Genomic DNA, 13965 nt, shown 5'->3' with positions numbered 1-13965 from the left:
CCCCTGCTGCTCCCCAGGTTGGAGGAGGATGGAGGGAGGGGACTGCTCTGCAGGGCTGAGCATTCCCACCCTGGAGGGGATTGCTAGGAACTCCTGGCGCCGGGGTTAACCCTGACTGTCGAGCCCCCTGACTGAACAGTCTTGGGCCAGGTTCAAGTGCTGTTTGCAGCCAAGCGGCTCGGCTGGCTGCTAGTAACTGTCCCCACTTCCTCTTCCCCTGGGGTTTTCTGTGGGAGCCTCTGCAGCAGCTGCCGCAACGCGTCTTGTCACACGGTGTGCTGTGAGGCCCCGCTGGCCTCCCAGGGGGCTGGGAAAGATGGTTGGTTTTGGGAAGTAGCAGTAACGGTCGGGTGCAACTTGAGGGTGGGGTTTTCCCATCCCCATCCCTGCTGTAGCCCTGGGTCTCTGAGATAGTGGGGCTGGCCCGAGGGCTGTGTCCCTCCTGCCAACTCCCACCATTAAATGCCAGCTAGGGTGGCTAGCAAAGTCCATGGGGCACAGGTGGTTTGGATCCTCATTCCCAGGCCAGGAGTGGCAGGGAGGCCTCGTTAAATGGATCCCATAGCAGGCAGGAGTGCCCCCTGCTGGGCGTTTCCACCCTCTGTGCAACGGCTTCCCCTACTGCCCCTACACCCAGGGCCTCTGAGTGCAGAAGCTCAGCAAGCAGCTTCTTGGGCTTTGGGTTTGATCCCTGTGGAGTCTGGCTAAGGAGTCAGGGGAGGGAAGGGGCAGTCACGATGGTACCACACAGCCACCTCTTGGGGTTGCCTTGCCTTGGTGTCTTTGGCCACTGTTGCCCGGAAACCTCACTCTTGTTTGCCTATATTCTAATCCCTGTGGCTCAAGTATGGTCTGGGCTCTAGGGCACTGGATTGCAAGCGAGGAACCCTGGGTTCTACTCCTAGCTCCGCTCTGGGATACTAGGTGACCACCCCTCAGTTTTCTCATCTGGGAAATGGGGATGACGACACTACTTCAATGAGATCTCTGGGTGCAGAGTACCATATAAGGGCTCAGGGGTGCTGTTTATTTTAGCCCTGGGCCATGAATGGGGATGGTGTCAGATGGGCCACTTCTTCCTGCCTCTCTCCCTCCTTGACAATTATACAGTGTATTTCTTTATTTTTATATATATATATACACACCTATATATATACCCACACACACACACACATACTCTGACCACTTCCTGTCCCAGCTTTTGTGCTCTCTCACTGACCGTGCAGGCTGGCCACAGCTCTTCCCTAGTTCTCTTTCTGGCCAGGCCGCTCCTGGCTGTGGGGGGCTTGGGGACGATCTCACAGCAGGGAAAGAAATCTCCGATCTAACAGACTGTCTCCCTCTAGCATGCGAATGAAGTCAATGGGAGGGTAAGAGCTGGGCCCGGTTGCCGCATGTCCTAAAGCCCTGCAGCTGCGGCTAGGGAGGCTGGGTTCTGCAGAGGAAGGCACCAAGGGACTTTGCAGAGTTGACAGCTTAAGTGCTGAGCTGCCCACTGCGCTTGGAGCAGGGCGTTTGCAACACTGCGGTCCCCTGGCATTGGTTTGCTGCAGACGTGTGAGTGGGAGGTGCTGCAGTGCACCTTACAGATAAAGCGGTGGTGAGCCCAGTGCCACAGCCTCTCTACAGGGTGCACATGCAACACCTAGGGACCCAGCCTAAGCCTGCAGCACCACTCTTACCACCCTGGGGGTGCAGAATAGAGTCCCCTTGCTGCAATGGCAAGGGGCTTGCAGATCAGGACTAGGGTGGGGGTCTCAGGACAGGAATAGCAGCAGGAGCTAGGGTGACCAGATGTCCCGATTTTATAGGGACAGTCCCGATTTTTGGGTCTTTTTCTTATATAGGTGCCTATTATCCCCCACCCCCTGTCCTGATTTTTCACACTTGCTGTCTGGTCACCCTAGCAGGAGCTGCAGATCAGGCATGAGGTACACTGACAGCTGTTGGTAGATCTCCCAGGACTGCAATGGGCTATCATTTATTACTACAGCCACACCTAGCTGGTGCCTCATTGTGCAAGGTGCTGTACATAGAAAATGACCATCCTTGCCTTGTTAAAGGAGCCGTACAACAGGAGTGAGGCGGGGAGGAGATCATGGCTGCAACAGAAGGGACTGCTGCTGGCCAGGGCGGGGGCGGTGTTGGCAGAGCGGGGCTGCTGCAAGGGCAGGACAGGAATAGCAGCTAGTTCAGGGCAGGAGGGCGACGCACCGAAAGACCTGTGGGCGCGGTGTGGGGCTGGACTGGAATAGCAGGAAGTGCAGCAGGTCAGGAGTGGAGCTGGGTGCATAACTGATGTGCTGGTTTGCTGATAGTTTCAGGGGAAACGATGGTTTGGCTTGAATCAAATCTGAAAATTACAATCAGAGGAAAAAGTCAGCAAATTGAAAACAAATCCATTTGGGGTGAACGACGCATGGTGTTGGACCCAACACGTTTTGGTTCAGGCCTTTAGAAAGCTTCACAAAACAGGAGAAGAAAGTGCACTCCTTATAACTTTCACCCATTTATAACGTTCAGGGGTGAGGGCATTTACCTGGGAGGTGAGAAAGCCAGGTTCAATTCCCCCCTCTCCCTAATGTGGAGAACGGATTTGAATTTGCGTCCCCCATATCCTGTGGGAAGACCCTAACCATCAGATTACAGAGTCATCCTCGCTTGGTATGGCTAGTCATTGTCATTATGAATGACCATGAGTTGCCATAGGAATAACAATGGATAGCCATCATGGGGGAGGGAACAGTGTGGGGGTTAGGGCGCTCACCTAGGTAATGCGAGAACCAAGTTCAAGTCCCTGCTCCGAAAGCTAATTATTTATACAAAGCGGAACAGCTTCAATAGGAGAGCTGGAGAAGAGACTACCCCAGATTATCCCATAGCCCTGCAGCTAGGATGTTCACTTACAGGCTCGGTGCGCTAAATTTGAATCCTTTCTTCACCTCAGGCTGAAGGGGGGTTGAACCTCCCACATCCCAGGGGAGCACCTTGACCACAGGGCTAGAAGAGGCTGGGGTTTCCCCATTTTATGAATAGCACCTCAGTCTCAAAAAAAAAAAAATGGCCAAAACGATTTGGTGAATTTGTGTCAAATTCACAAATGGTTTTGGGTCAACCAAAACTGCATTTTTTGGCAAATAAACTCTTCATCTGACCAAAAGCCAGGAATGAAGAGCATTGGCAGAGCTGGCCAGGGATTCCACAGCAGGTACAGCAGGAAGACTGCGGGTCATGACTGAGGTGCGTTGGCAGAGCTGTTGGGAAGCTAGTGTGCCTCCTGCCCACTCCATCCCTGCCTCTAGCTAGTGGGATCAATCGCCTGTGTCCCCGAGTGAGTTTGACAAGGCGTAAGGAAGGCAGAGTAAGCGCCGGTGGAGAGAGCGTGTGGGAAACGAGAGGGAGAGCGTGTGGGCCCTGCGCTCTGGTTAGGCGGTGGCGGATGCTTGTTCTGCCTTGTTACGTGTTTGCTGTAAAAATATTTCCCCTTTAAGGCTTGGCTGAAGTTATTTATACTTGCGGGGTGGTGACAGGAACAGAGAGCAGCAACAGGAGCACTGACTGTTCTTACCTGCTCAGCAATGACAGGGTGAGGGTGAGGGTGGGAACCAGACCAGAGAGGAAACCGAGGAGAGAATGAGAAGGCAGGAGAAGTGAGAGAAGGAGCTAGAGGAGAAAAGGGGGGCAGGACACCCATGAGCAAGAAGGAGTGAGAGAACCGGAGGAGGGAGGAGAGAAAAGGGCGGGAGTCTGAAGCGAAGTCGGAGCGGAGAGAAAGGGGGAGAGAAAACACCGAGTGGGGAGGGAGGAGAGGAGAGAGGGAAGTAACGAGAAGCGCAGCAGGGAGGAAGAGGCAGCAGGCTCTGTCTCCTCCGATGACAAGTGCAGTTGGCTGGTGTTGAGTGGGGGAAGCCACTCGTGGGGGAGGTCGGTGCTGCGCTTCTTCTCCACTCCCAAGATGATGAAGAGGCAGTTTAATCGGATGCGGCAGCAGCTCTCCCATCCCAGCATCACAGGACGGTAAGGACCCAGCCCCAAGCCCTTCAGCTCTCCGCTGGCAGAGCTGCCGGGGAGGGCAGGAAGCTGCACCAGAGAGCGTTGCACCACCACCACCACCCAGCCTTCCAGCAGGTTGAAGGCTGGACGCGCGCCTGGCCCGGAGCCGGGGAAGAAGCTGTGACGACCACCGAGGCGCTGCGGTTGAGTGACCGTGGAAGGGGACCAGGGCTGCTCAGAGCAGCCCCAGTTGTGGGGAAGCTTTAGCTAACCCCCAGAGAGACTTGGTTAACTCGGCCCCCTTGGCTGGGAGAGCCGGAGGGACACAGCAGTGTTGCTCAGTAGCGACTCCCTCTGGTCATTTATAAAGCCAGGTTAACAAAGTGCTGCTGGCTGGCTCCACTTGTCCTGCTGGACCAAGCAGCAGGGCTCCTCCATCCAGTCAGGCACCGAATTGCCCTGTAAGCTCAGGTTCGATGGTGTGGTTCAGCCCCATGAAAATCAGGCCAAGTGGCGACCCTAAGCCTGACAGGCTAGGCAGGGAGACCCTGTCGCATTGCACCCCTCTGTGCGACAGGATGGCAGCCAGGGGGTGGGGCCAGGGAAGTGCAGAAGTCAGCAGCAGAGGGAATCCCCCAGGCCCCATTGGGGCAAAGAGGAACAGGGATGCAGGGAAAGGAGTAACAAGACGAAAGGAACATTCCCTACCAGGGCTTCTCTCCCTCCTGGGCTGGAGGACCCCTTTGGAGCTGAATCCTCCACATGGTGTCATGGGAGCTTCTTCTTGTATCCCCCAGTGCCTCGGAAAAGCCTGCCTGAGGTGGAGAGGGGAACGGGGAGCGTCTCGGTAGGCTGATGAGAAGGGAGGGGGCTCTGGGCGTATGCTCTGCTCTCCTTTCCTCTCTGGGTCTCTAACTGTATTTCCATTCCTGCCGTTCCCCAGCCCAGTGCCACCTCTGCTTGATTGTTTTTCTCTCTGTCTAATTGTTCCTCTTGCAAAATCTTGAAAAGCCCTGGCAGGGCTGGGCTCTCTCGTCTCGGTTCTCACCCACACACACACACACACACACACACGTTGTTTATTTTAATGTTGAGAGACTAAGAATGGCTTAAACTCATCTCACTGTTTGCCTGAGCCCCCAGGCCAGGCGAGTGGGTCTTTCACTGGGAGCAGTAGGTTATGCTGCTGCGGGCTCTTCCCTCCTCCCCTTCCCCTTACCCCAAAGCAGTCCCCTCCCTCAATTCCCCCTCCCCCTGTGTAAGGACTAGGGCACTTGCAGTGCTTCTCTTCTCCCCACATCCTCTGCATTAAAGGGGTCTCCCAGCTGTGCCCAGCCAGGAGATTTCATTAGGCCCCCTGACAGAGCATCAGCTTGTTCAATCCAGCTACAAGGCCCCCTCACAGGCTACAGATTCACCTCAGCGCCTCCCTTCCTCAACCTGCCGTGGGATCCCACTGACTCAGCCCTCTTTAATCACGGCCACCCCACCCTCCCGCTGCTGCTTCTCCTCTTCACCTGCCTTTCACTCTGGGCACAGTCCCTGAAAGAAAAAGACCCTGGATTGGATGGACTTTGGGGGCAGCCCCTGGTAGGAGGAGGAGGAGGAGAAGAACCAGAACTGGGGCCAAGAGCTGCCTAAGTGCCCAGTGATTTTGGGTCCCCAACCCCAACATGTCTTGTAGGGCCCTGATCACTAGAGAGCAGGAGCTCAGCGCCTCCTGACAATCAAGTGTCTCTGGTGGGGTGCCCCAAATCACTAGACACTTCTGAAAATCTTGGCCTAGATCCTTTATTCAGCTGAGAAGGAGCCAGCGTGGACCTCCAGTGCTATGACTCTGCCCCGTGCCTGAGTCATAGCACTGGAGCCCCTCAGCCCCCTCTGTTCTCAGGTTGGGAGCCATTCCCATGCCTCACATCCGCTTCCCGTGGGCCCACCTGAAAGCTCCTCCTAGTCAAGTCCAGCCTTAGACGGGATGACCCAGGACCCACCATCTCCCATCCCTCTGGACCAACCCAGAGCAGCTGTGGTTCAGTGCCCTCCCTCCTGAGGAGGCTGGCTGGAGGTCACCAAGTGTAATAAGTCTCTCTCTCCCTCCCACGCCCTCTTCCCCAGAGCCCAAGAAATAGCCGAGTTCCTGAGTGAAGACTTGCTGCAGGTAAGGCATGGGTTCGGTCCGTGGGCATGTGTGGGCCTGCGCCTGCATGTCGGGCAAACATCTGGTGTGTCTGCGTGTGAGTTACTCTCTCTCTCTCTCTGTGTTTATATCAAAGTTACAGGGCAGCCTCAGCCTGGATTTTTCTGCATCCTGGAACGGTACCTAGGTGCAGCAGTGGGTGATAGGCCTTGACAAGCCTCCCTGATTACATCAATGGGGAACAGAGCTAACCTCAAGCCCGAGCCCTGCCTCTCATGCTAGCTCTGCTGCTGAGGCCTTGACTGCACTATGTCTCTAGCCATGTTCGGGACCCCAGTTACAACACAGCCTAGCCGCGCTCGAACATGGGTTGTTTTTTCCTGTGTAGATCAGCCAAAACCGTGTTATAACCACATTAAGGAAACTATGTGACATCCACCAAAATGAAGCGGTGGTAGAACAGGCTCACCATGCAAACGGGCTTTGTACCTGTTGTGTAGGCAAGGCTTCAGCGTCCAGCCCTCCAGCCCTCTCTGGCCGTGGTGTGGGATGGGGACACAACGCCTCACCAGATCCCGCACACAGGGGAGGCACCAGAGGGACATGGATGGATATCAATTGGCAGAGGAGGGTCACCTCGTGCCCTCCGGAAGAAGGGAAGTTCTCTTCCCTCAATGCACAGCTACCTTCTCAGCTAGGAAACCCTAGCAGAGAGATCCCAAGGCGACCCTGGAACCTGATACATTGAGGGGTGGCTGGGGAAGGGAATCCCCCAGCCCAGCCCCACCTGCTTCCCAGTCTCTTACCTCTTTCTAGATTGAGCAGAGAATTGAGCCAGCCAAACGGGCAGCGCACAATGTGTCCAAGAGGCTCCAGGCATGCCTGCAGGGGCAGTGCGGTGCAGACATGGACAAACGAGTGGTAAGTGCCTCTGCCCCACGCTCCACTCCCTGGCAAGCTGCCTCTTCAGCCTACGCATGAAGAGGATGTCAGCCCCTCCCCCAGCAGCCCTGCCCAGCTGCTCCATGCGAGACTCTGCTGGGTGGAAGATGCTTCAAGGGTGCAAAGTGCTTGAGACCTGAGTGTTATAGCGTCACATTTATTCCCCTCCACCGTGGAGGGTCTGGTCTGTGCTCTGGAGAGATCAGGAGGTGGTGGCAATGGGGAAGTGGAACACCAAACTTTCACAGCTAGGTCAGTGCTTCTGCTAGAGCCTTGGGGTGAGGCAGGCTGTTACTGGGGGCTGGGAAGGGAATGGAGAATATTTCTCCTCTAAGTCACTGGTACTGATCTGCTCCCAGATTGGAACTACAGCGCTTAGGGGGCTGGAGAATAGGATAAAGGACCTTTCTCCTCCAAGTTGCCATGGGTTCTGAGCTGGTTTGGGAGACTGTATGCACAGAGGAATAAGGTGCAGAACCTTTCACCTCAGATGTGATGGTATTTTGACCTCCCATCTAGTATGCCTGTCCTAGAGCAAAGGGGTCCTGACCCTGAATAATCACACTCCGCTCAGGGTAATCTCCTCCTCCATGGTCCAGCTCCCTAGACTCCAGCATTCTGGAGTGGGGCTCACAGATCTGGACTAGCTGTTGGAGGACTCTGCACTAGGGGGACCACCACAGAGCAAGTAGGGATTAGGGGGAGAGATGACTCAGTGGTGTGAGCATTGGCCTGCTAAACCCAGGGTTGTGAGTTCAATCCTTGAGGGGGCCACTTAGGGATCTGGGGCAAAAATCAGTACTTGGTCCTGCTAGTGAAGGCAGGGTGCTGGACTTGATGACCTTTCAGGGTCCCTTCCAGTTCTAGGAGATGGGTATATCTCCATATATTATTATTAGTTGGAGAGAGTGAGGCAGGGTTATGGAGCCTTAAAGACCAGAGTAGCCATTTGCATCATAACCCCTCCCGTGTATCTCCTTGGTTTCTGCTTTGATTCTCATGCTGGTGAGGAGGATTCTGAGGAGGGACTGTGAGGTGGGGACAGATGTGAAATGTGTCCTGTGTGAGGTGGCACTTCCTTGGCTGGCCCTGCCATCAGCAGGTTGTGGTGCTAAAGGTGTCACTCCCACACTGGAGGGGGAGGGAGGATCTGACCTGTCTTCTCATTGTTTCCTCCCTTCCCCCTCCCCTCCCCCCCCCCCCCCCCGCTGCCCCCTCTCTCCTTGGCTCTGTGCAGAAAAAGCTGCCCTTGATGGCTCTTTCCATCACTATGGCTGAGAGCTTCAAAGAACTGGACACCGATTCCAGCCTCGGGTAAGTGCCCACAGGGAAGAGCCCTGAAAAGCATCAGTGCATACGGTACCATCGGCGCACACTCCCCAGGGCACTGGTTCAGGGGTTCATGCTCCCAGACGGAGCCTCTGAGCACTTGCGTCAAGGTTAACCCTGCCAGCCACAAGGCGGCACCCCGCCTCTGAGCACGCGCATTGGGGGATTTGTGCTGTCGACCGCCGAGTGCAGCAGGATCTGGGACCTAGTGCTGGGACTGGCACTGCCTGCCTCCCGGGTGCGGGGGGAGAGTGGTAGGGTGTATTGGGCCTGCTGTGATTCTCCCCTTCCATTCCTGCAGGAGAGCTCTAGAGATGAGCTGCTTCATACAAAGCATGCTGGCCAAAGTCCTGTCTGAGTTTGAAATCACCTTAGAGAGAGACGTCCTACAGCCTCTGAATAAACTGAGTGAGGTAGCCCTGATCTCTCTCTTATCTTTGCTTTCCCCATCCCTTCTTTGCTCACTCTCCCTCCATCTCTCCTGCCTGCTTGTGCTCTCTGGCCCACCTCTGCTCTCTCCCCCACCTTCTCGCCTCTCTCTCTTTGTGATTGCACAAAATGCAGCATAAATGCAGCCATTCCTGGCAGCAGATCCCAGGGGTAGGATCTGTAACTAACTCCCTCATCCAATCTTGGCTAGGAGGAGCTGCCTGTCATCCTGAAACACAAGAAGAATCTTCAGAAGCTGATCTTGGACTGGAACTCCATCAAGAGCAGGTACTGAGCGAGGGGGAGCATGGTGGGTTGCAGCTGTGATCCAGATGATTGCCCCCTGAGAGTGGGGATTGAGGGGGTGAAGCTGACAGCTGCACCCTCAGATCAGAGAGGGTCTAAGTCCCTGACACGCAAGGATGAGTCCAGGTGCAGTGTGCACTTGTGAAGTCCCTTCCTGTTAAAGACACTGTGGATTCTGCTATACAAGCAGAACAGGCAGTCACCTGGGGCAGCAAAATGCTCAGCCCTTCTTTGTATGGGTGACTCCAAGTTGGTGCCTGCATGCCCAACTCCCTAGGACAGGTCCTGGTTCCAGGAGTGGTGGTGGGGGTGTTCTCTATGTTCACACGTTCTGAATGAGCAAATCCTGTGCCAGGGGCAGAAATGGAGGGTTTAACCCACAAGTAAATGCTCTGCCAAGGGGAAAGAGGGGGCAACCCTGCTGCTTCTAGACGTATTTACATATCGGTCAGAGTTCTGATGTGGATGGAGGAGTGGGCTGGAGGGCCTGTGCCTCTCCATTTAAAGTGTCAGCATCCCTGGTGTTAAATGCCATCAGGCTTCCAGGGTGTGGGCCTGATTCTTCTTTTGCAACCCAAAGGCTGAACCAAGCTGTCAAGAACTCCAGTAACAGCACTGGTGCTGGCCCCGGCCCCGGGGGGTCGTCCGCTGCCATCAAACTGGAGAACCTGAAGGAAGAGGAAGAGGAGGTGAAGCGAAGGGTGGAGCAGTGTAAGGCGAGTGGAAAACAAGTCTGCCCTCTTTGGGGAGGGGAAGCTGATGACACCAAGTGGGGGAAAGGAACCCAGGTCTGGGTTCATTCTGAGAGCTGGGCACCGATCCACTCATCTCCAGCGGTTCTGTCCCGGGAGGCCCCAGGAGCCAGTCGCTAGTTACAGGCTAGAGCTCTGTCTAGAGTGAGAGGGTTGGTCCAGACGCAGCCAGCACCAGTGGTATGTTGGCCTTGGTAAGATGGCTGTGTCCCAGACTCCAGAGGGGGTAGACAGCCCGCGGACTCCAATGCCAACCCCACGCCCCAGTGTAATAGAGTAGTAAAGGGTTTAGAGCAGCAGTGTGGTGGTCAGAGAGTAAAACCGCTACAGGAGAGCTTGGTGGGGTGCTCACCACAGAACAGAGAAACCTGCAGCAAAGAGGAACATATTGTAGAACAGAAGGTCCACCTTGTGGCTCAGGCACAGGCCTGGCACTCCACAGATCAGAATTCAGCTCCCAGTTCTGCCACAGACTCCTTGTGGGACCTTAGGTAAGTCGCTTCAGTTCTCTGTGCCTCTGGTCCCTGCGGGTGATAACCCTGCCTTCCTCCCTGCCTGTGTCTGCCTTGTCGACCCAGACGGTGAGCTCCTCCATGCAAGGACCGTCTCTCATGCAGCACCCAGCACAACGGGACCCTGATATTCGCTGGGGCCTCAACCTCAATCATAATAACAAAGAGGACGCATAGAGACTTATTTCCTGGGGGGCTGAAGGGAGAATGTGAACACTGACCAGTGTAACCCCAAATCTAACAAACCAGCTCCTCTGGGGTGCTATCTTCATTTGCCTCCGCTCCAAACACCAGTAAGACCCCCCTGCATCTCTTGATGTAGCCTGCCGTGTGTTCATGGCCCAGATCTGGCTATGGGAGCACTGTCTGGAGGACTGAGGGGGTTAATGATGAGGACTGATGGGGGGCCCCTTCATTGTGGTGGTGCTGAGGAGAAGGTTAATGTTCGCTCTATCTCCTCTCCAGGATGAGTACATGGCTGACCTCTATCACTTCTCCACCAAAGAGGACAGCTATGCTAACTATTTCATCAAAGTAAGTCCCGCCCCTCCGTGCTATTCCCTCGCCCCCAGCTCGTTCCCATTGTGTGCAAGTCCCCTAGGATCTCCATGTTGCTCTGGCCTCGTCTTGGTCCCATCCCACCGCCCCGCCGCTGCTGGCAAAAGAGGCTTCTCCCCTGCTGCTCCCGCTCCGTCTTTGCCACTTTCCTTTGCATCGCACGTCCCATCTGAAAGCACACATCCCTGTCAAATGCCCCGGGACCCGGTGTCTCTGAGAGACGCGTGCAGAGTAAAGCTGTGTTTGCCTGTGATCTGTCTGGCAGCTGATGGAAATCCAAGCTCAGTACCACCGGAAGTCTCTGGAATCTCTAGACACAGTCTTGGCGGAGCTGAAGGAGACCCACAGCCAGACAGGTGGGTAGGACAAGCCGGGCCGGGGCAGGGTTTTGTGGATGGCAGTGCGAGTAGCTACACACGGAATATAGGCAGAAGAGGTCGATTCTCTCTACTGCTTCCTCAGGGTCTCTCCAAGCTCCCACTGAGCCTGCTCGCTGGGCAGCTCTCTTCCTTACCCCGTTATGCTGGGATTGTACGAACGCAGCAGGGCGAGCTTTGCACACCAAACTGACCCCTGCCGACGTACCTCAGCCCTCACTGGAGAGACCAAAGCTAGGAGTGAGAGGAGAGTTAGTCTCCCACGGCTCATTTGGTCCTCAGCCTCCCTGCTGGGACTGCCAATCAGAGGGCAATTTACAGACAGGCGTAGTGATGGCGGTTTGGTGATATGGAGCCTCTGTCCTGCTAGGAAATGGGCTGACACCTCTCAGCTCATTTACCACAGAGCTAGTTGTTGGATGGTGATGAGCACTGATCCTTCTCCAGCCTGAGCCTGGCCTAGAACCAGAGGACTAGGCGAGAGACTCCAACCGCCCTCTCCACTTGGGGTTTGTCCTCCACCCCCTCCTGATCTCTCTCCTCTTTTCCAGAGCCCCCTTTCCCCATAGATACCCCGGTGTCGGGGTATTATGGAGTGCCTTTGGAGACACACCTGAGGACTTTGGGTCGGGAGATTGCCCTCCCCATTGAAGCCTGTGTCATGATGCTGCTGGCGTCGGGCATGAGGGAGGAGGTAGGTGCCGCTTGCTGCCCAACTCCTTCCCCCCACCACAGCCAGTCTGTCCTGCTGTCATGCTGTCTCTCACCTCCCTCCTCTAGGGACTCTTCAGGTTGGCAGCAGGGGCCTCGGTGCTGAGGAAGCTGAAGTGCAGCTTGGCCAGCGGGTCCAACGCGCTAGAGGAATTCTACTCTGACCCACACGCTGTTGCAGGTACGTGCTGGAGGCCCAAGGTAAGGGCCCCGGAGACATGACTGGACAAGTGGCAGCCCCAGAAGCATGGTGTTATCTTTAAAGCAGCAGTTCTCAAACTGGGGGGTGGGGTCATGAGGTTATTATGGGGAGGTGGCAAGCTGTCAGCCCCCACGCATGGACAGGGCTGACAGCCAGAGCTCTTCAGAGCTGGGCGGACAGACAGCAGCAGCTGCTGGCCGGGTGCCCAGCTCTGAAGACAGCACAGCCCCCAGCAGCAGTGCAGAAGTAAGGGCGGCATGGTATGGTGGGGTCATCAAACCCTGAAATAATTTCAAAGGGGTTCAGAGCAAAAAAAAAGTTTGAGAACCCCTTCTCTAAAACATGACCCTTTGCCTCCATCTCAGGTGCACTGAAATCCTACCTGCGAGAGCTGCCCCAACCCTTGATGACCTTTGAACTCTACGATGACTGGTTTAAAGTAGCCTGGTAAGAAATAACCAGAGAGATGGACATTCTTAGGCAGGCTAAATTATCAAAAGGACCCCTCTGATTATGGACTCTTCAGCAGTGGTGTCAAACATAGGGGTCCCCAGGCTAGATCTGGCCCGCATGATGTATTGATAGCGTTCTGCCGAGAGGTACTGGTGACTGCATCAGTCAGAAACCTCTCTGAGACTGGACGGAACACACTCTTCCATTAACATGACTTCCAGGAGGAGTTAATCCGAAGCCCCCCACCAACACAAATGGGCATTGTGAATCAGCCTCAGGAGTTTGGACTGAGTGGGCAGAGGGCTTTTGCTGAGTATTGTTGTGTTTTGTGCGTGTCTGTGAGGAAAGGAGCAATTGAAAGCACAGTGTCTAGACAGTCTGACCCTGGAAGAAGCCTGGGGAGAGGTTTTTTGGGTCAGGCGGCAGGCTGAAAAGGGTATTCTTAGTACGGTGAGAAAAAGGTGCTGTTTCCTGCTATTTGATTCCTTCTGCTTTCAGAGGCACAGGATTTTGTACATTCTTTGTTGTAACTAAACAAAACTACCTCAGAGAAATACTTGACTACCACCAACTTCTGCTCTCAACTGAACCATGCCCAGGGCCTCACATTTTGGGTTGAAAAGAGGCAACACTCATGTCAGGAGTGGGATATGGTTTCCAAGGAGAGAGCTGGTGAGCTTGGAACCATGATGGAACAAATCCCGGAAGGGCTTGCAGAAATCAAAAATGGCCAGCAGGATTTAAAACAAGCCCTCAAACAGGAACTGGAGACGTCCCAAGAGCTGAAGGTTTCCCAGAAAGGGCTCAGAGATGACTTGGAGGCCGAGATGAGATCCCTGTTGGAGCACCAACGATGAAATTCCCGGGCAGGTTGGCAAAACCAGCTGCAACACACCCAGGCTGGAATGAAACAGATTGATGAGGTGACCAACAATTGGACTGCCATAGGCCAGAAGTTTTCCCATAAAACAGCGGAACCAAGCAAGCTTTAGCCAAATGGGAATGGGCTAGCTGAGATGAGCTGCAGCAAGGACTTAAGGAGCTGAAAATTCAGGTCCAGAGGAATTCAAAAGGTTGCTGACCACAGAGGAAGTCCGCCGCCTGAATGAGGAATTGAGCCAGCCAGAGGATGTGGGGAAGGTCGGACATTTACAAGTTTTCTACCCGATTTGTAATCCACAGCGGCCCAGAGGGAAGAGGTTGGTCTCTCCAACTCAAATGAGGCAAACCCCCCTATCGTTGAGGGAAAAACTCCCTGGGAAGC

General features: G+C 54.9%; 1 protein-coding gene across 1 annotated transcript in view; it reads left to right on the top strand.

Moving 5' to 3' along the window:
- The first annotated feature begins 3507 nt into the window (after positions 1-3507).
- SH3BP1 (SH3 domain binding protein 1) overlaps positions 3508-13965 on the top strand; it is a 30837-nt gene continuing 20379 nt past the window's right edge. Inside the window, exons 1-12 of the mRNA XM_065590679.1 lie at positions 3508-4017; positions 6109-6151; positions 6947-7051; positions 8310-8386; positions 8703-8814; positions 9042-9118; positions 9717-9852; positions 10866-10934; positions 11224-11314; positions 11887-12029; positions 12116-12227; positions 12614-12695. Coding sequence (XP_065446751.1) covers positions 3956-4017; positions 6109-6151; positions 6947-7051; positions 8310-8386; positions 8703-8814; positions 9042-9118; positions 9717-9852; positions 10866-10934; positions 11224-11314; positions 11887-12029; positions 12116-12227; positions 12614-12695 — 1109 coding nt within the window. The 5' untranslated portion in view covers positions 3508-3955. The remainder of the gene's footprint in view (positions 4018-6108; positions 6152-6946; positions 7052-8309; positions 8387-8702; positions 8815-9041; positions 9119-9716; positions 9853-10865; positions 10935-11223; positions 11315-11886; positions 12030-12115; positions 12228-12613; positions 12696-13965) is intronic.

Source organism: Chrysemys picta, chromosome 1, assembly GCF_011386835.1.
Source record: "Chrysemys picta bellii isolate R12L10 chromosome 1, ASM1138683v2, whole genome shotgun sequence".
Classification (NCBI taxonomy): domain Eukaryota; kingdom Metazoa; phylum Chordata; order Testudines; family Emydidae; genus Chrysemys; species Chrysemys picta.
Note: the sequence above shows the minus strand (reverse complement) of the source record. Positions and strands in the feature narration are given on the sequence as shown.